The sequence below is a fragment of the Eptatretus burgeri genome, chromosome 1 (genome assembly GCF_056783735.1).
Source record: "Eptatretus burgeri isolate ZD-2024b chromosome 1, Ebu_testis_v1, whole genome shotgun sequence".
In the NCBI taxonomy this organism is placed as follows: Eukaryota; Metazoa; Chordata; class Myxini; order Myxiniformes; family Myxinidae; genus Eptatretus; species Eptatretus burgeri.
In genome coordinates this window covers 62,581,629-62,603,750 of record NC_140961.1, presented here as the reverse complement: position 1 = coordinate 62,603,750, position 22,122 = coordinate 62,581,629, and the positions used below count along the sequence as shown (strand labels likewise).

The 22,122-nt window shown below is 42.3% G+C and overlaps 1 protein-coding gene and 1 non-coding gene across 3 annotated transcripts in view; one reads left to right on the top strand and one right to left on the bottom strand.

Annotated features, from left to right (window-relative positions):
- SRPRA (SRP receptor subunit alpha) overlaps positions 1-21,502 on the bottom strand; it is a 112,314-nt gene extending 90,812 nt beyond the window's left edge. For both annotated transcript variants that reach the window (XM_085885792.1, XM_085885782.1), the window contains exons 1-2: positions 21,326-21,502; positions 9,874-9,954 (exon numbers count right to left, since the gene is read on the bottom strand). In XM_085885792.1, coding sequence (XP_085741918.1) covers positions 9,874-9,954; positions 21,326-21,442 — 198 coding nt within the window. In that variant the 5' untranslated portion in view covers positions 21,443-21,502. The remainder of the gene's footprint in view (positions 1-9,873; positions 9,955-21,325) is intronic.
- On the top strand, positions 12,138-12,210 carry TRNAT-UGU (transfer RNA threonine (anticodon UGU)). The gene has a single exon. It is a non-coding gene; the product is annotated as a tRNA-Thr (tRNA).
- Positions 21,503-22,122: the final 620 nt, after the last annotated feature.

The window sequence follows — 22,122 nt, the reverse complement described above, 5'->3', positions numbered from 1 at the left end:
AAAAAATTGTTAGATAATTTTTTTTTGAATTTCTGCATGTTTTAAGTGATTACCAACCCCCCCAAACAAAGAAATTTTTTTGCATTTCTACATGTTTTAAGTGATTTCCAACCCACCCCAAAAAATGGTTACTCCCCGCTCCCCTCAAAAAAAAATTGTCAGGGAAATTTTTTTTTTTTTTGCATTTCTACATATTTTAAGTGATTTACAACCCCCTCCCCCCAAAAAAGTTGTTACCCCCCCCCCAAAAAAAAAGAAAATTTTTTTTTTTGCATTTCTACATGTTTTAAGTGATTTCCAACCCCCCCAAAAAAAGTCAGAAAAAAAATTTTCTGCAACTTTTTTTTTTTCAAACAAATGTCGATTTTTTTTTTTTTTTTTGCATTTTTACATGTTTTAAGTGATTTCTAACCCCCACCCCCCCCAAAAAGAAAAATGTTGGAGAAAAGAACTATAACTGTCAGCACTGTTGACATCATATTTAATAAATAAGATACAAGGTTCACTTGAGTGACCCAGCAGTATTGTCGGCGGAGGTTTTGCACTCTCCCGAGTGCTCCCCCTCTAGTTTTAAAATGTAATGGGCCTGATATGTTCTCTTGGATCAGGCATTGTGTGGCAGAGGTATGCACTCTACCTTCTAGTTTTTCGCCCTTCTAGTTTTTCCTGTATCATCCCTCTATCTGGAGTACTACCATACTCCATGATGATCACTACTGTATACTAATGTATAATGGATGTTGAACATCCATAAACTAATGCTCGCAGATGGGACACCAACCTCACATAGGTGTGGTGATGGTAAACTGCATCTCGAACAATAGTGTGTGTCTGTTAGTCAGTCCATCCGTCAGTCCATTAGTCCGTCTCCCACATAACTCCAAAGTGGTGCATGAGTGAAAATTGGGTGCTTGGGTTAATTTAAACAACACTTTTGAAGATAATTAATGGCCTTAATTGTCCTTCATCACAGGCTCATCCTCAGTCACCTTGCTGGGGTCTTAAGGCACATCTTCAATCACCTCACTACTCTCTCGGTGGGATCTTAATTTGCCTTTTTTGACCTGTTCAACAATGCCTTGACAATTGGAACAGGTCTCAACGGTTTCTTAATGATAAAGCACTCAAAATGTCCCCCCCCCGACTTTCCTCACTCATATCGTCTAATGTCTGATCTGCATACCTATGAATTGTTGTATGCATCACTTTTGTAAGTGCTATCACTTTCAAATTCGGTGCTTGGAGCGATTTCATGCATTATATGATGTGATTTTTTTTCCACGAACTACTCTCACGTACTAATTACAGTATATAATCAAAATATATATTGAGTGTGGAGGATCGAATCATGTGGACTAAACTCAAAATCTGGAGAGAAATGTAAAAATTTAAAGAAATTGGTGACGTTTTGTTTTTTGCGGGAATGTGCCATTTCCAATCAGATTGCTATCACATGCCAAGCCAGCCGTTCCTTATCAACTATTTCATTGGAGTGCTTGCTTGAGTACTTAAGACAAATACAAGCCTCTAGCTGAAGGAGAAAAAAATTGAAACTGTGAAAATAGCATGCAAGGACACATTGATGAGTCCATGGAGTCATTATACCCAAATTGTGATTTTTGCAGATGCTGAGTTTTCAAATCAATCAGGGATGGGGCGTGGGGGGGGGGTAGTTTCCCTCATAGCCCCCAGAATCAAATATTGCTGCAGTATTATTATGAAAATTATATATATATATATATACACACATACGTGTGTGTGTGTATGTGTGTATGTGTGTATGTGTGTATGTGTGTATGTGTGTATGTGTGTATGTGTGTATGTGTGTATGTGTGTATGTGTGTATGTGTGTATGTGTGTATGTGTGTATGTGTGTATGTGTGTATGTGTGTATGTGTGTATGTGTGTATGTGTGTATGTGTGTATGTGTGTGTGTGTGTGTGTGTGTGTGTGTGTGTGTGTGTGTGTGTGTGTGTGTGTGTGTGTGTGTGTGTGTGTGTGTGTGTGTGTGTGTGTGTGTGTGTGTGTGTGTGTGTGTGTGTGTGTGTGTGTGTGTGTGTGTGTGTGTGTGTGTGTGTGTGTGTGTGTGTGTGTGTCAAGAAAACATCTTTACCAGACACTCTTGATGAATGTGTTGCTTTCCAGCTTTCTATTGACAAATATTATAGGCAAATCCTTCAGTTTTAACTGGGAGTCTTCTTGAAGGTTCACCCAAAAGTTAATAGCTGTTGGTTTCATTTGAAACATGTAAAATCAAAATGATCGTTGCAATTGATACAATTTAACAAGAATGGAAACCTATTCAGTGATACCATTCCCAAAAAGAGATATAAATTTTTTGTGCCATTTCTATATTATGCTTAAGTTTGAATTGCTTCATCACCTTATCAGGTAAATCAACCACATGGTGTCAACTGGGGCATTCCATGTCAAGTGTTCACATTTTCCAGCGAAATTTTGACACATCATCTCAGATTTCATTTTTTTTTTGTGCAAGTGTTTGTATTCATGGTAAAACATTATGTGTCAATTTTCAGACCTGGAGGCCCATCTGGGCCCATGTTAGGCCCCCCCCCCAAAATAAAATTTTGGCGCCCCCCCCCCCCCCCCCGTTGACCCACAATCTTGCAGTGGCCATATCACAGGTTGTAGTGGTCCGATTTGGACGATCGTGGTATTAAAATGCTCGTAAAAGCGATATCTTTTGCATCGTATAAAGTAAAATCACTCCGAAACAGTAATTCAAAAAGTTATATTTTGGGGTGCCCTTTGACCTTGGGCACCCGTCCCCCAGCCAAACCGATGATCCCGATTTTTTTTTCGCGTGAGAATACCCCTTCATAAACTCCAACACCTCAGCAGAAATGAAAATGGGATCTCAATAGGTTCAAGTGTGATTATGGTTTTATTGGTCAGTGTACACATATCACTAATTCTTGATTCGACATTGGGCGACATTGGCCGTCATGGTTCCAATGACGTCACCTGCTGGCAGGCGACTTTATGTCTGAAATTGACAATCATCATCTCTGGACAATTATATATATCGTTCCGGTGGTGGAAATTCACAGAACACCATTCAGGTTCCCCGAAGATCATTTATTTTGATAAGTATGTGTTCCAGGTTAGATTTCCCCACCAATGTATACTGAAACGCAAAAGAAACTTACCACCTTTTAAACCTTCAAATATCAACAATAACACTGCGTGTAGTAAATGTGTGAACTTATTTGTGGACAATAGTTTCCTCACTGTCAGACAAAACGGTCACGGATGGTCACTTGAACCTTCAATGGTCACTTCATAGCACAGCTGTTGAACAGCCGTTTTGACTGTCAGTGATTAGCCAAGGGGTACGGGATGATTTTAATGAGCTGCACGTGATGTCTTGATATTGGCATTAAAAAGGCCAGTGCAAAATGGGCATTTCAATCAACATGCCACGATTGTCAAGGGAACAACGGCAGTGTGCCTTGGCGGATTGAGCTACCGTGAGGTGGCATGTCGCCTTGGCTGTTCGCACCAGACAATATCGGCCCTGGTGGACAGAGACACCCTCCACAACTCTGCAGATGACAGACCTCGATCAGGGAAGCCAAGAGTCACCACTGCAAGGCAGGACAGGCAGATGGTCCTAAGTCAGATGGCTTCAGACATTGAGGACTGAGTGGGACAGAATGCAGCAGCAATCCATCCAAAGACTGGTAGGCAGTATGCGCTGACGATGCACTGCCTGTATCCAAAACAATGGTGGTCACACATGCTATTGAAAGGGGACTGACATTGCACCCTGTGCTGTTCTGTAATGTAGAACAAACTTATGAGATGGTGTATCTTGGTCAAAAACTTGACATGTCATCAACAAAATGCCAATGTTTCAATTAGCAATTGTTGGTTTGTTTTATTTTGAACCGTTACAATTTTATTACATTTCAAACAAGTGGTAAGTTTCTTTTGCGTTTCAGTATATAACGGGAATTGTTCGTGTGCCGGGCTGTGCATCTCTGAGTTAGTCATTATTCTGTTCTATCTTTTATTTCAAATAAAGAACTCAACAACCTCATCAATCTCCACAACACAGCGACCCTCCACGACAAACAAAAACACCACTCCCAGAAAGCCACCCGAAGAAGGAAACAAAAATGACGGTTGGGGTGGGTCCCTCAGAACGGCGTAAACACGGATGACGGTTATTACAACAACAGAGCCAAGCCGATCACTCCTGGGATTTTCCCCCGCGTGGCGGGAAGGGAGGGGCGATAAAAAGCCACGTTCGCTGGCCGAAAAGGCAGTTGAGTTGGTGTGAAGAGTTCGGAGTCGGTGGGAGTTGGGAGTGGAGAGACGCCCCGTTGAGAGCTGGAGAGTTCGGAGGTGGGAGTGTTGGAGTGTGGGCAGTTGGTTCGCTGGAAGGTTCGCCGGCGCAACCAGGAGGCCGGAGTCGAGACCCGTTCACTCCTCCAGCGTGTCGTCAGCTAAGCCAGGCCGCAGTGGAGGCCGGACGACCAAGGGAGCCAGTCGGAGCTCAGGGGTCCAGGCAAAGACACAGAGGGTCACCGAACAAGGACCCATAGAGTCACCACGAGGGTGACCAGGTAGCCCGCCTGGTCTCTCAGAGCCCCTTCGGTCATCCCGGTTCTGAGAAATTATAAAGGCTCATGAGCCCGGTTCTTTCATTCTTTGCTTTTGCATGAATGTCTGTGGTGCCTTGTCCTTAAGTCATGAATTGTGTAAGTGCGTGCTGTAAATTATCTAAGGAATCGGCTGTAGGTTTTTTGCTCGTGTCCTGTCCACATCCCCCCATTGACTGCTTACGTGCTGTGTACAAATAAATGTCCCCATTGTTGAATGTCACCTGCTCGTTGCGTCTCTTCCTCACATTGACTGCCATGGAACGTTCGGGATATTAGCTGGCTGATTATCAAGCCGATAAAACGTACAACTGGTTTGACGGGACTTGGCGATATAAAACCGCTCGGCAATCGCATACGGAACGAGCTGCTTAAGCTGCTCGTTTTTGTGCAGGCCCCGTCGAGGTATAAACTCCCGGTATCTCTGTCTGCGCGAATAATTAGGTACATCGACAATTCGGCGATCGACCCTATAGCGCGTGGACAGAGGGACTGGCTGGTTTATGGTGTGTTAAAAACACCCGTAGCTGGGTTTCGGAATTGATCCGGAAGCTACGACGAGATTGTGCGTTCGGTGGGCACGCGCAGCCGCAATTGGGCTAAGGCCGTCGTCCGCACGCCGAACGGGCGGAAATCCACATCAATATATTGCATCATTTGCAAAAAATTATTCTGCCTATTGTGTCTATTGATTTTTAAGTGTACATTTTTTGTATAACAATCATCGAATTAAGTTATAAATGGGCTAATCTGTTTTTGCATATTTTGCAGTAAGCATGGCGACAGAAGATCGAAAGGAGTTCCGAAAATACTGTTGCGATCCGTTCAGCTGCCATAAAACGAAACAACGAAAAGATCTTCGCAATGTGTCAAATGATATGTTGATGAAATTTTCTTCAAAGGTGAAAAAAAGATGACAGACTTTGTACTTCGTGCAGAAAAAAAAACTCAGTTGTCACCACAGCATATTGAAGAATCATCTTTGACCAGTTCAAACTTATCATCAGAAGGTACTATTGAAGGCATTGCAGAATCTATTTCGACAGATGAGGACGAGGAGGTTTTTGAGCGAGAAGCAAAAGTTGACCTATTAAACCAGTCGTTTTCGATGATAGGTGAAAGCCCATTCGACAAACGAAAGGCAGAAAGGAACCCAGGGTACGTTCCTGAAAAGCGAAGTAAAGTGGAAGATTCTGTGCTTAAAAAATCAGAACTAGTTGCTGGACCAAGCACTGCGGAGAAAACACAAAATACAGCGTCAAAATGTGATGAAAACGGCATGCCAGAGGTGATCAAAAGGCTGAAAGAAAAATACGTCGTTTCGAGCCGTTCAGAGCAAATATGTATACTGACAATATTTGCTCGGAATATGAGCATCAGAGGGATGATGAGTGAATTCAGTTGCTCCCAAAGAATGGCTATACAAGCCAAAAATTAGAGAAAAAAATGGTATGCTATCGTCTCCAAATCCCAAACAGGGTAAAATATTGCCTGACGAAGTGAAATCCGCCGAAACCGAATTTTACCGAAGTGATGAAGTCAGCCGAATAATGCCAGGAAAAAAGGATTGTGTGGTGGCCAGGAATGAAAATGGAAAAGACAAAATTCAAAAGCGCCTGGTACTAAACAATCTCAAGGAACTGTTTCAGAAATTCAAAGAGAAGAACCCTAGCTTGAAAGTTGGATTCGCGAAGTTCGCCATGCTCCGTCCCTCGGAGTGTGTCCTGGTCGGTTCAGGCGGTACACACAGTGTATGTGTATGTACGATACATCAAGATGTGAAACTCATGTTTGGTTCAAAAATGCCACATAGCCGAACTTCCAAGCGATCATCATGTGATAGCACACAAAGTTTGTAACCCAGCACAACCGGCATGTTATTTCAGAACTTGTGAAAGTTGCCCATCAATTGAAGACTTCAAAACCGAGCTACTGAGTGCTTATGAACTAGAGGATATTGATGAAATTCAGTTTAAACGAAGGACATCGACGATTCGTTCACGATTATATCAGAATGCAATACTCATGACGTTGTCTCAGTCCCCCTCTTCCAAAGAATGCTCATTGAACACTTGAAATCTAGCTTTGGAAATGTAAAGAAACTTGACTATTTTTCAGATGGTTACACTGGCCAATATAAGAATTGCAAAGCCTTCATAAACCTATGTCGTCACAAATCAGAGTGTGGTATTGACGCAGAATGGCATTTTTTTTCCACAAGTCATGGCAAGGGCCCTTCAGATGGCATGGGAGGTACAAGCAAACGAGAAGCAACACGTGAGAGCCTGTGTAGACCATACGACAGTCATATTATTTCTCCAAAACATCTTTTTGCCTTTGCTGAAAATGGTTTGAATGAAATGAAGTTCGGTTACGGGATCCAAGAGGCGTATGACGAGGAAGAACGAAATCTGGGAGATATGTTAAAAACAGCCAAAACCGTAGCTGGAACTCAAAAATTTCATGCTTTCATCCCTATTTCTGAAACTGCTCTGAAAGTACGCGAATTCAGCCTTTGCGAGGAACACCGTATCGAGTCAGCTATTTCAAAATTTACACCAACTTTTAATGAGAAACTCTCAGGTTACGTCACAGTGCACTATGATGGAAAATGGTGGCTTGCCTGCATCATGGAAGCCTTTCAGGACACTCATGAAGTGAAAGTGAATTTTCTTCATCCAAACGGGCCCGCAAATAGTTTCTTTTTTCCTGACATTGAAGATCATTGCATTTTAGACATTTCTGATAAACTCCTTTCCGTAGAACCAAAACTGCTACAGGTAGAACCTACATAATCAGTAAAAAAGAAACACAGCTGTCAAATAAAACATTGGTTGGCAAAAAATCTTGACTATAATAAGCTAGGAAAAACTCTTACTCATACTAGTATCGCTTCCAGTTCCTGCATATGCATGTGGAAAATTTATGTACAATATACTGATATAGCGTATTGAAAATCTTGTGTTCAAATATTGTGCGATGTATTGTGGCGTATTGTGTGTCCAGCACCCGAGTCCCCGAACAATAAAACCATCATCACACTTGAACCCATTGAGATCCCATTTTCATTTATGCTGAGGTGTTGGAGTATATGAAGGGGTATTCACACACGAAAAAAATCGGGACCATCGGTTTGCCTGGGGAACGTGGGCCCAAGGTCAAAGGGCGCCCCAAACTATAACATTTTGAATTACTGTTTCGGAGTGATTTTACTTTATGCGATTCGAAAGATCTCGCTTTTAAGAGCATTTTGATACCAAGATCAGCCAAATCGGACCACTACAATCTGTGATATGGCCTCTGGAAGATTGTGGGGCAGCAGGGGAGCCCAAATTTGGGGGGCCCCTATAATGGGCCCCGATGGGCCCACAGGTCTAAAAGTTGGTATTTTGAGTTTTTTCACCCAAGTGAATAAATGACCAACATATGGGGAGAAAATTAGGAATTAGTGTCAAGAGGGTGTGTACACTTGACATGGAATGCCCCAACTGTGACACTCAGAAGGGTCAAGCACATCGCCCCATGAAAGTGTTGTAAACTCAATCCAAAAAAATACTCCCGAGCGGGAGTGCCGGTCATCTCTGCCAGAGGTCGACAGAATCAAAATCAAATTAGGGGCATCTATAATCCATTCCATGGCTCGTGGATCTGGTCGTAGAATGCAGATCGCCAGAACAGTCGGTCACTTCAAATAAATGATGAAGGAGATAATTTTCTTGAATATTACAACGAACTGTAGATTTATCTCAAATGCATCAGTAATTATTAACTTCGGTAGTAGAAGTTCAAAAAGTAACTCTGTGCCAGACTGGAATAGGGGCAGTTCATAAAGTACGTACACTCTACTTCCGGGTTTCAAAACCACCCACCCCCCTCTGTATGCAGGCTAGTGACCACCCACTCACCCCCATACGAGTCTCATATCACATCACAATACTTGAAGATTACAACAAACTAGATTTATCTCAAATGCATCAGTAATTATTAACTATGGTAATACAGTAATATGGAACAATTGTTGACGTCCACGGATTCAACATCACGTCAAAAATGTTCCTGTGAACAGGGATATTTTTCCCCCTCGCGATGACGACAGGCTCACCTTCATCTTATGAAACTCTTTTATGTAGTCCGACACCACTTTCATAAAGTATGTATGCAGCAGTCGTACCACCCACCCACCCCTGTACACAGCCCGTATGCGGGCTTTAAACCACCCACCCCCTCATTTTTGTATGTATTTATGAACGGCCCATACGGGGAAAAAATATGCAAAAATTTGCGCAGGACCCGGAGCATCTTCAGAGATTGGCGCCGGCCTCCGGATGACCACTTCAAATTAGCACCAGACATGTAAGAATCAGAACGAAGTTTGAAGGGCTATAAAATCGGAACGAGAGCAAATTTTAAAAAAAAGGCTCGTGTTGTTCGAGATAATAGTCCATAATATCTGAATCACTAATAACATTTGATCTCTCGTGATAAATAAGGGAGGAGATACGATTTGAAATCTATGATTTTCGCAACTTTGACAGCCTCGTGACCTTGACCTCGACCTTGGATGACCTTGAAAGTTATATCGTTGTGCATGTCTCATCGACCTCTATCCATTCCACTATTGGTTATTTGTCGCCACTCGGTTTGATTGTGGACGGACGGACGTACGGACGGGCGGACAGACTTTGAGACTGTTATTATTAGGTCATCTCAACCAAGATGCTAGAGATGACCTAAACAGTTGATACACAGGCATGGAAAAAGCTTTGCCTCAAAATGCAATTCATTTCGGGGGAAAAAAAATAAAATAAAATAAAAATAAATAAATAATCACTCATGCAGGTATCCTTTAAGCGTTGGGCTTAAATTGCAATTAAAATACATATACTTTGTAGATTAAATAATTTTGTAGATTGGATAATGTTTAAAAAAAAAAAAGGTCAAAGCATTCCATCATTGGAGATAAATTTAATAAAACACAGAATTTTTATTCAACACATTGGTAATGCAGTTAAATTATTTTCTCATTCACTTTTAGAAGCAAACAACTATTCTACGCAAATTAAATGTTGAATATGTTCCAGAATGACCAATTTACACTCGATGGACTAAACACGTCACATTGAGTGCAAATAAATAAAGAAGAACAATAAAAAAGTAGTAACAATCTGAGGAAGAATGCATGATGAATCAGTGCAAATGCATGGGCAAGCAAATAGGTACCAGAATGCTTTTAATGAAATCTTACCACAAACACAAGTTCAAATTCATTATCCAGCTTGTACTGCAGCTTGAGGGCTTCATGGCTGAAGCTATTGGTGCCCTTTTCCTGCAGGTGACATGGGGAACACCTAATCAGTGGTCAAGTTGGATCATGAATTTGACAAAGGGGGGGGGAGTGGGAGTGTGGGAAGGGGGGGGGGGTGTCAAACTTTGCCAAGTGACCAGATGGCAACAGAACTAAGGGGTAGGTAAGTCTAAGCAAATACAAAAACATTATATGAGAGAGGCTTTCTCATTTGAACTTGCAGTCGCAGACATCAATAGGACATAGTTAGAAAGGAAAAAGTGCAGAGCTAACAGGGATAAAACGGAATAGAGAAGAAGAAAAATCACTTAATGCTTTCATAAAGGGAAGGAACAGAGCGTTCACAGGTTCTTTCAATCATCATCTTTCTTTTCCTCCGCTGACGAAGTTGACTAAGGTATTATGTTTTCAGGTTGTCCATACATACATATGTACATACAGAGAAAATAAGCATAGACTGACGGTCGAATGTACAAACTTACATGCAGTGCCGATATAAAGTCCACACCACCTTTCAAAATTTTCACCATTTATTGCCTTATAGCTTGGAATTAAGTTGCATTAAATAAGACTTTTTTTTCCACCTGTATTTACACATCGTAACCCACAACTTCAAAGTGAAATACAGATTTCAGGAAGATTAATAAAAAATACGAAACTAGAATATTTTTGTGGTTCTGAAAACCACATGGCTCTAAAGAAATGGCACCCACCGTACAGTAATCCCCAAACCGTTATTTTGTTAGTATACGTGCAATTAGACCTTCCCCTCATGTCTAATGGGTCAACAGGACGAAGTGCATTGCGTGGGTCTAAAAGCTACGTCTAATAATATCTCTATCTTCTTTTCCATCCTGATTATATTTAAACCCTTTCCTTTTATCCATGAAACAAGTCAAAGCAGGCACCACACCCAGACCACCTGTGAAAATCACAATGATGAAAAACCCTCCACCTACACTGTACAGGATGCCCAAAGTGCGCCCTTTCATTCGAATCCGCATCAAATAATTATATGTCTTCTTTTCAACCCTGATTTACATCCAACCCTTTCTTACAATCCTCATCCTCATCTCCTCTCCTCTCCTTCCTTCTGATTATCTCCTCTTCATCAGGTGTGTGTGTGTGTGTGTGTGTGTGTGTGTGTGTGTGTGTGTGTGTGTGTGTGTGTGTGTGTGTGTGTGTGTGTGTGTGTGTGTGTGTGTGTGTGTGTGTGTGTGTGTGTGTGTGTGTGTGAGATGGCGCCTGTCCGAGCTTAAGTTAAGAGTGTAGAAGATGTACTCTATAGGTCTGCTCTGTGTCTGCTTTAGTAAGTTGCTTGCTTTTGTCACACCCTACAAATTCCTTGCTATCCCTTTTGCAGATAACAATAAACCCATACTTTCCCTCACCTGATTGGTAATAAATGCTTGTATAGAAATGTTACCAGCTCGTTTTCGTCTTTTCCTTCATCGATTCAGCATGGCCCGTATCCTAGCCTAACCAGGATGTTATTTCCCAACGATCCATTCTTCAAGCCAGTGTGTTCCTTGGCAGTTACGCTCGGCTGCATCTGATCCGGAAAGGTGACCCGGTTTGGATAAGGTGACCTCTTATCCCCGGTAAGGGGGGGGCATGTCCCCCGGTAATTAGGTCACATGCCTATTTTAGGTAACCGGTTAACCTGAGACAGAGGACCCAAGCTCACGTGGTTGAGTTATTGGCGTTCACGGTCGATTAGTGAACCGCCACATCATGGAGTTATCCATGTGAGACGGCCTGCAATTCCAGAGAGTCTTGTGGGAACCCGAGGAAGCCTACCCCCCCCCCCCATGCCCCGGATCAGCAAACAATATCTTGGTTGGTTCAGTGTCCATGCCACTTAAAATAGCAATTGTAAATTAATGCAATTATCAATGAACAGGAAGCAAACATTTATAATATGTGTAAAACATTACGGCCCCATACTGGGAATTGAACCCAGGTCCTCAGGAAAGCCGTACCAGTGCTCAGCCATCTGTGCTATCTTGGCAACCCAATGGCTGAGCATGCAAGTCTTCCACATATAGAAAGGCCACTCTCTTTTCCACATTTGGAAGACTTGTGTGCTCAGCCAGTGGGTCGCCAAGATACCTCAGATGGCAGAACACCGGCACGGTTTACCAGAGGAGGTCCCCAAGATAGCTCAAATGTCAGAACACCGGTACGGTTTTCCAGAGGAGGTTGCCAAGATAGCTCAGATGGCAGAGCACTGGTATTGTTTTCCAGAGGACCTGGGTTCGATTCCCAGTCTGGGCACATAATTTTTACATATATATATATATATACATACATATCACTGAAATTCTCATCATGTACGTATGTATGTATGGTTCCCAAAACACAGCAAAAACTGTACATGATAGCGCAAAAACTTTAGTGCCACCTTACTCACCATTCTCCTGCGGTGTGCAGTATCAAGTTTCGTTAAAATCGGGCAACAAAAAAATAAAAAAAAATCAATTCCCGATTCAGTCAAGTACTCTTCCGGATTATGTGATCAATGCAAACAACCTCAGCGGTATAGTTTGCTGGAGCTATCTTTGCTTTTCTATACTTTTTTGAAATGATTTTTTTTATCAACCACTGTCACAACGGGAACCCAACGGGTTCATGAGTCGTCTAATTTATAATAAAAATTAGCTCAGGTGTAACCAATCACCTTCAAAAATCACACGCAAAGTTAATTGGCCTCAACCTGTGATAAATTGAATTGATTACGATTATTTCAGAATAAAAATCAGCTGTTCCTGCAGGTTTCCTCTTCTGGGTATTGCATTTCTCAGCAAAGTCAACCATGAGCACCAAAGAACTTTCAAAAGACCTCCGGGATATAGTTGTGTTGAGGAACAGATCAGGGGAAAGGTACAAAAATATTTCAAAAGCCTTGAGTTTCCTTTGGAGCACAGTCAAGACAATCATTAAGTGGAAGGCATGTGATACCACCAAGACCCTGCCCAGATCAGGCCTTCCCTCCAAACTGGATGACCAAGTAAGGAGGAAACCGATCAGAAAGGCCACCAAGAGGCCACTGGCAACTTTGAAACACCAACAGGCTTTTGTGGCAAACACTGATCACTACGTGCATACAACAACAATATCCCAAGCACCCCAGAAGTCTGGCCTGTACAGCAAGGTGGCAAGAAGGAAGCCAATACTCAAAAAAGCCCATCTTGAGTCCCATTTGAGGAATGCAAAAATCCACTCTGGAGATTCTGAAGCCATGTGGCAAAAATGTTGTGGTCTGCAGAAACCGAGATGGAACTTTTTGGTCAAAAGGCAAAACCTTACGTTTCATGCAAACCAAACACAGCACATCATCCAAAGAACACCATCCCAACTGTAAAGCATGGTGGTTGCAGCATCATGTTATGGGGATGTTTCTCATCAGCAGGGACTGGGGCACTTGTCAGGATAGAAGGGAAAATGAATGGAACAAAATACAGAAAAATCCTGGAGGAAAACCCACTGCTCTCTGCAATAAAGCTGGAAATAGGATGAAAGTTCACCTTTCAACATGACAACAACCCAAAGCACACAGCCAAAGCTACACTGGAATGGCTTAGGAATGAAAAGATAAATGTGCTTGAGGGGACAAGTCAGAGCCACGACCTAAATCCAATCGAAAATCTGTCATGACTGGAAGATTGCTGTCCATCAACGTTCCCCACGCAACTACTTTACTGATCGTGAACAGTTTTGTGCAGAAGAATTGGCAAATATTGCCCAAGTAAGGTGTACAAAGTTGTTTGAGAGCTATCTGAACGGAACCACAGCTGTAGTTGCTGTCAAAAGTTATTCCACCAAGTATTAACTCAGGTGGGGGGTTGGTGGACCCTTATCTACCAACATATTCTCGTTTTGTATTTTGAATTCATCTCCCTCTGTCCTCAGCAAACTCCTTCCACTCTCTAATCACCCCTACCTTATGGATATCCCTCCTCACAAAATCCTCCTGTCTCAATTATGGTCTACCTCATTTCCTCCTACTTTACTCCTTCAACACACCTGCTCTCTTTGTAATTCTCTCTTCCCCCATCTGCATCAAGCGTCGAGCCCATCTCAGCTAGCATTTCACCAATCTCTCCATCAAGCTCTTCTGCACACCAACTCATCCCTCAGTTACTCCATCCTCCTTTCCACCCTCTTCACTCCCGCAGTCCTGTTGACCCAATTGCTCTTGCAAACCTGCAGCTTCTGTTGTGTGTCTGTCAGTGCCACAGCCCTCAAGCTGTAACGTAGGCTGGCGTTACACAACATCAGAAACTTGCCTTTCAATTTTCTTGACATCTTTCTGTCTGCCACAATTCCCTCCACCCTCCTCCATGCATTTGCACCAACCTGAATCCTCCTCTGCACCTCTGCCTCAGACTTACCACCCACAGTGACTGTTCCTCCCAGATACTCAAACCTATTTCCCTGTCTGATGTCCTTCCCTCGAAACTGATATTCATTTATTTTCTTTGCTGCCCAATCCACATCACCTCAGTCTTCTCCATACTCATCTTTAGCCCTTGCTTCCCAAATTCCCCCTTCCACTCCCCCCCCGGTACCTCTTGCATCTCCCGCCCACTCCACCCCTACAGCTAGAACATCTGCATAAAACATCATCTCCATACTACCCCTCAAGCTCACCCAGTGTTTATGAGCTCCATCACCGTGATAAACATGAGTGGGCTGAGAGAGATTCCCTGCCTCAAAGCAATGTTCACACTGAACTTCTGCGACATCTCAGGGCCAACCAAAACTCTTCCCTTCGTTTCCTTGAACATCCCTTCCACCAACCTAACTTCTGCTTCTGACACTCACATCCATCTCAGTGTCACCATCACAATCTCTCTCGGGACAGTGTCATAAGCATTCTCCAAGTCCACAAATCCCAATGCCATGTAACTTACACCTCCAACCTCTTCTCGACTAGCTGTTTCAAGGCGAACATCCCTTCCGTTGTCCCCCTACCCTTTCTAAACCCCTGCCGCTCTTATCCAATTTCCAATCTTCCTTATATTCCCATCCAGAATCCTCTCCAGCACTTCATAACTGAGGAGCATAATGCCCCTGTGCTTCCTCAGATCTTGAGCATCACCCTTCCACCTCTCATCAGCACAAGTAACAGTCTTCCAAACCTCCGGAAATGAACCCTCTCTCATAAATATATTCAATAGCCTCTTTGTCCAACTGACTCAGACATCTGCTGCAATTTTAGATTTTTATTTGTATTTAATTTGTCAAAATTTCAAAAACATGTTTTCACTTTGTCATTATGGAATATTTTGTGCAGATCGGTGACAACAAAAATTAAATTTAATCCACAACAAAATGTGAAAAAGTCAAGGGGTGTGTATACTTTCTGAAGGCACTGTATGTACATAAGAGGGTAGGCTATACAATATAGTAAGAGAACGGCTAAATAGGCAAAATTTAGAGGCAAACAGTCGAGACATTCAGCCTTCTCACCAGCAGTAGTCTGTGATGCCACTTTAAGTGAGGGAAGAGATGGATGGGGAACATCCACTTGAGACTTGGTGCCCTCCTGTCCTTAAGGAAGAGACAGATTTTAAACAGTTCAGCATTGAAGTTAGAAGAATATTAAGTTTTCTGGTTCTCCTGAGACTGGACATTTTTTGTGGGTTATGTGGAATGACTCAAGTTTGCCTTCAGTCGGATTTGCTTTCCATGAATGGAAGGCAAGTTGTTTGAAGCCAACAGACTCATCACAGGATTGTGCCCCATGGGTGATGAGATGGGTATGACAACTGCAGACATGATGGTTTCCAGCATGGGAGTGCAATGGTTTCCAGCATGGGAGTGCAATGGTTTCCAGCATGGGAGTGCAATGGTTTCCAGCATGGGAGTGCAATGGTTTCCAGCATGGGAGTGCAATGGTTTCCATCTTCCACCAAAGTGGCTGGTTGTAAATTAGCATAGGTGTGCATCCTTGCCATCTGCACTCATCAACAATGAAGTGCAGGGTTGAAAATATACAACTCGTGTCACTTGGGTCCATATACATCAGGGCTGGAATATGATGGTCCATTTACCAGGGTGGGGGCCTTTACATATGGCCTGCATAATGCCAGACCATGCAGGCATTTTTGGGCAGAGCGGTCACAAGATCTTTCAGACGAGATTGAGACCACTTCGAGGATCATGCACATCTTGAGGCAGTAGCTTATGATGGATCAAGGTTGCTTTCATTTCTGGTGCTGTAAAATAATGAATGCTTATTTTGGCTGCAGCGATACTGTTGTCACTTAATGGCAGGATTCTCCATATATGGGTGCACTTTTTGATTTCCGGTGTCACAGCAGTGACGAGCCCCATTCCATGAAACATATTCAGACCATCCAATGTTTAAATATTGTAAATCAGCGTTGTCTGCCACCTTTTGCCGAAAATGACCAGAAACAGGAATAATGATCTCACGAAATCTCGCAGCACATTTCTCAAAGTTGAGCACTTCAGAGTATGGTGAACAAAACCCAAGGCTATTCATTGTATCAAGCAGAAATCTAGATCCATATTGGTGATGCAACTGGACTGCCAGTCCAAATTGGATTGGTGTGGTTTTCTTTTATGGTGTGGCCTGCCAGTCCAAAGGACTCTCAGCCTTGTTGACTGGATGATGCTTTGACCGATCAAACTTATTTTTAGATCATTCGATTTCCCACTAAAAATTTAATCCAGCAGACTACATGTATTCTCCAATTAATTAAATGCATCTGGATCAGGAAAAATATTCCTCAGAGGTCTGCTAGGTTTTAAATCCACTTTTTTATAAGCGCTGCCACCGCCTTGATGATTTGATGTTTTTTTATGCCACCAGATTGTCTATTTTAGCTATCTCAAAGAATTTCAGAATAATTTTTGCAGTCATGTTTTTGAAAGTGATGACATCGAGTTTGCCATTGATGTTCGACATTACATTATCAACTGAATGTTCACACAGTTTCTGCTTTATACACTTGCCACTGTATGCCTCAGTACAGATAGCACACATACATTGAACGAGATTACTCAGTCATCTGTTTATCATTTTTTCTCAATTCATCCACGACTGGGAAATGCCACCAAACGAATTTGGTGGCCAAGCCAAATGAGGGTGCTTTGCTCGTTTTTTTGGTGTCGATTTCGAGAAGGGATCTGCTTACAAGTCCGAAAATTTACACTACACATTTGATGATACATTGTGACCACCACATGAAGATCCTGCGCATATTCAATTCTGCCTTGGACAGCTTTGACCCACTCATCACATCTCTCATCACAGAACCTTAGGACTGTCGCTTACTTGTAAATCTGAAGTCCTCACGGGAAATATATCGTCGTCATGGTATCATTCTTTATTCTTCAACACCTCAGTTCCACAGAAAAAGCAATGATTTGAGAACCTGAAAACCAGTTCTTGAGAACGTCTCATGTGTGGTTGAATCAGAGGTCCTTTTCCTTTTTTGATCGACCTAAATAGATTTCTGATTGCAGCGATTTTTCCTGCGCAAAGACATGCAGTCACTGGCCTGCACAGACAATCACAGATTTTCCCTGTGCCATGCTGGTGTCGTTTCATAATGAGTTGCACAGTTTCTTGCCCATTAGCGAGATCTTTCCCAAATACATCAGATTCATCAATAAGAATCCAAGATCACGATTCAAGAACACATATAGAAGCACAGAAACGACAATAATACTTAATATTTCTGTTTAACGTTTGTCAAAACTTTTCATTTTGGCACGACCCGGAAGTGAATTATATTCAATCAAGTGTATGCTGGGTACATTCATACCCAGACCAACGGATATTTAAAAAAAAAAACAATATTTTGCATAAAAGGTATCCACCCCGAGGAGGGTTGTTGGGGAGATTGAACATCGAACTCTTCAGCTGCCCGCCATCTTGGATTTATTCTCATTACACTAGTTTCCCCGGATCTGATTTTGTCCGATTTTGAGTATATTGTCATTAGAGGTGTACTGAAGCCTATGCAAAAGAGTATTTCTGCAGCAATTTGCTCCAGGTCAGTAGAAATTTGCCTGTATCTTCACGGTTCTATTATAGCACACGGCAAGCTAGGTCATGCTGTCTCCCCTCATATTGGAAGAGTTGAAGTACTATACAAGAAGTCACCGAGCTGCATTGTTTTCATGAAGAAGCAGACTCAGATGTTTTTGCATGCCAATCACATCACAAAATCCTGTGACAATAGCATAGTCATCAAAAGTCCTGATACTGATGCGTTTGTTCTTGGAATTGCATTTGCTTCCATTTTTGACAGTTCTCAGCTGTATTTCCATGCAGGAAAAGATGAAAATACCGACACAATCCACCTGCAAGCTATTAACCAGAACCTTGGTGAACCTACCTCGAAAGTACTCATTGCTTCACTGGCTGCGATTCAGCAAGTGCATTTTAAATGCATATTTTATGGTAAAGGCAAGACAATTGCAATTAAACTCTTGGTGAAAAAACAGACATTCTTTGCAGCATTTGAGTGACTTGGAGAAACCCTCACGGTTCCAGAAAATATGGCGACTGCGCTGGAAACATTGTGTGAACGCAAGTTCAACCATGTCAGTGATGTGCGATGCGCCATGTTTTCCATGGCCACTGAACAGACAATGTCATGCTACCCAATCAGGATGCCTTGCATAGGCATACCCAATGTGCAAACTTCCAGACAGCCATCTATAAACGTAGCTTCAAACCACACCATGACATTCCATCTCCAGTTGGAAATGGTTTGAAGATGACAAACAATACTGGATATATATGGAACCTGCTCAGCACAGCATCCTGGAACTTGCATTCAGAGTGTGAAATAAATCCAAGTGCAATGATAGGGAGGCAGACATCAAACAGTGTTTTTCCGTAGGTATTCCGTGCACTGAACTTTACACATACAAGGAATGTGCTAATTTAACCACTGCTACTTCTAATGAAGACTTCCAAGAAAATGTCAACGAGGAGGTTGAGGAAGGGGGTCATTTCACTGGATCGATATGGAATGAGAAACTCAACCCGGACTCACCGGGAATCGAGGCCATCACACAAATTATCCGTGTGCTGGCGAGAGTATGAAATTTATGCGTGTATGAATTATTCGTGTGCGACGGCCTCGATTCCCGCTGAGTCCGGGGAGAACTGGGGAGAACTGGGGATACCCCCACCCTCATACCCCCCATGACCCTTGGTCCGTAACAGTTTGGCATCAGAAGATTGGGATTTGACCTGAGGTGAACTTCATGCACCTACAAATTATGAGCTGTTAGTCAAAATTGTGTAAATGTATTGTGGCGGACAATGGTAGAGCAACGCGGGGAGATCCTGGTGAGCTATGTAAATAACGTAGATAATGCAAATGATGAATTAACGCAGGATCTGAACAAGGCTATGATAGGGGGCACTGAGGAGGTGGGACACAGCACCCACCTCCATCCCCGGAAAGTGCAGCGCCTGCAGCACAGAACGATGGACAGGCACCGCTACAACAGCCCGACATAACCCTTTTTATGGAGCAACTCATGAAAAAAATTACCCCCGGTTGGGGGTGAAGGTCATCTCTGAAGCTCTCTAGATGTGGATCTCTGATCGGCTTCGATGTCGTCTTGTCTTTTGGTTCAACGTACAGACGAAAGCCCGGGAGTAAAAAGGATAGAAAACCTCAGAAATCAAACTACATTTCTGAGTTATCCGGAGATAGATTTTGAAAATGGTCGATTTGGAACATTTATGATCAATGTGTCTTCAAAAGGATAGAAACCAGACCTCAGAAATCAAATCACATTTCTGAGTCATAAATGGTGGATGATATTTTGACGATGGATGATTTTACAAGTTTACAGCATCGGTGACCTTGACATTGACCTTCAATCAGGTCTAAAGTCATACCGTCGCGCATCACTCATCGACCCCTACCTACATACCAAGTTTCATCAAGATCGGGAGAATTTTTTTTTGACCGTATCACATTGACGATTTTTCCAACTTTGAAGACACGTGACTCGATAACCAGGAATAATTTTTTTAAAAACCAGCCTGACCAAATTTAGATATTGTTCCATATTATCAGAATCCGAAGACATTTCTAAAGATAGGATCACAAACGGCGGAGGAGATAGATTTTGAAAATGGATGATTTCGCAACTTTGGAGTGGCCTTGACCTTGACCTTCAATCGTGCCAAAAAGTCATACCGTCGTGCATCACTCATCGACCCCTACCTACATACCAAGTTTCATCAAGATCGAGCGAATTTTTTTTTTGACCGTATCACATCGACGATTTTTCCAAAGCAGGTATATTATTTCAGTTGCAAATTAAATAAACTATAGAGTGGCACATGTTCGAGCGCATACCTTGGCAAGGCTGAACACTTTACGTTTTGTAGCCCACTGATAATATCGAGCCAATTCAATTTTGGAGGTTTGGCCTGTCACCTACCCAATTCATCCACCAAGTTTTGTCATAACCCATCCAAAACTTTTTGAAATATCCTGCTACGTATCGTTATGGGGACCATCTCTCAATTATCAAGAAGCACTATTAAAATAAAATAAAAAAACCTCTCATTTGTGAATCTTCACCAAAATCGAATCAATTCGGCCTTGTGACACTCAACCCGTCCACCAACTTTCGTCCGAATCTGACCAAAACTTTTTGAGAGATCCTGCACACAGACAGGGGTGAAAACAAAACCTCCTTCATATTTAATTTGTTCTTGAAAGCTACATTATCTGTGTTCGGTAAAGAATGATGAGATGGGATGTGGGGGGGGGGGGGAGAGGGGGGGCACAGCTCTTTACTCGATCCAATCATACTATCATTCTTACAAGTAATTAGCCAAGACGTGAAGGGCCAGATAGCCGACTTTCCCGACCAGGTTACTTGTGTAACTCTCGAAGAAGAAAAGCACATTTTCCGAGGGGAACAACAACAACCACCACCACCACCACCGAACATCGAGCACGAGGACGAGGACGAGATGTGCCACGTGTCTGTCACGCAAAGGACGTGAATTACGTGACGATTCATTTTAATGGGACAGAGACTGAACACGACGTCACAAGGCATCAAAGCGCCTTGACTCCAGCCCATACCACAGCATGCTTGCTGGTGATTATATATATATATATATATATATATATATATATATATATATATATATATATATATATATATATATATATATATATATATATATATATATATATATATATATATATATATATATATATATATATATATATATATATATATTACGCGTCACCAACAAACTCTTCCTTCACCCGAAACGAAGGTTGCCTTCAAATACCTTGAAACCAATAACAAAATTCCATTCGTAGCCCAAGACGATCCCAGAGAGCAGACGTTCCTTCACCTGAAGAATGACGCTCTTAATGAGAGCATTGATTGACTCTCCGAAGCATCCATTCACCTCTTGGAAGCAGAATAAAACGATACCACCCTTGGTGAAGATGGAGAAGAAGTCCAACATGCTTACCCTCTTCCCCAATACTATTTCCCTTCCCCAACTAACCAGACAGGACGTGACGTAGCATGGCGAAAAAAAAAAAAACGCACTTTTCTTTTTCATTTATTGTTGATTTTTTTTTTAATGAAAGTTTCGGTTGAAAGGTTTAACTAATCTTAATACGACCGAGATTTTGTGCCAAAGCAAAAATTTCCTCGCCGGTAAAATGTTGATAAAGGTGAGAGGGAGACGTCCCATGCCGGTTCAACACAACATATCACCTGCAAAAGGGAGTTTGACAATGACGTCACGCATTCATGCCGGGTCCAGGCGCCGCCATCTTGGAGGTAATAATCAGTGGAAGCAATGGAGCCAGACAGCGTGGATTGTACCGCCCGAGTGATTTTTCAATGCTTTTAGTTAACGAAGCCCACAATGGAAGCCGTGACCAGCCCAATGGTTAACAGTTGTGTATTGTTTGGGTGTTCAAACCTATCAAATAGGAACAACACGAAGTTTTTCTTACTCCCCATCAGTGGTCACAGACCAAGTGGAGAAAACAAAATAACTTTCAGAGAAAAGGCATGCTCAGTGAATCCCTAACTAGTGGGGAAACTCAGCATAACAATTGTGCATTTTGTGAGGAAAGCACCAAAGTTGGCACACTAGTAGCCTATCATATTATGAACAGATTTGGATATTGG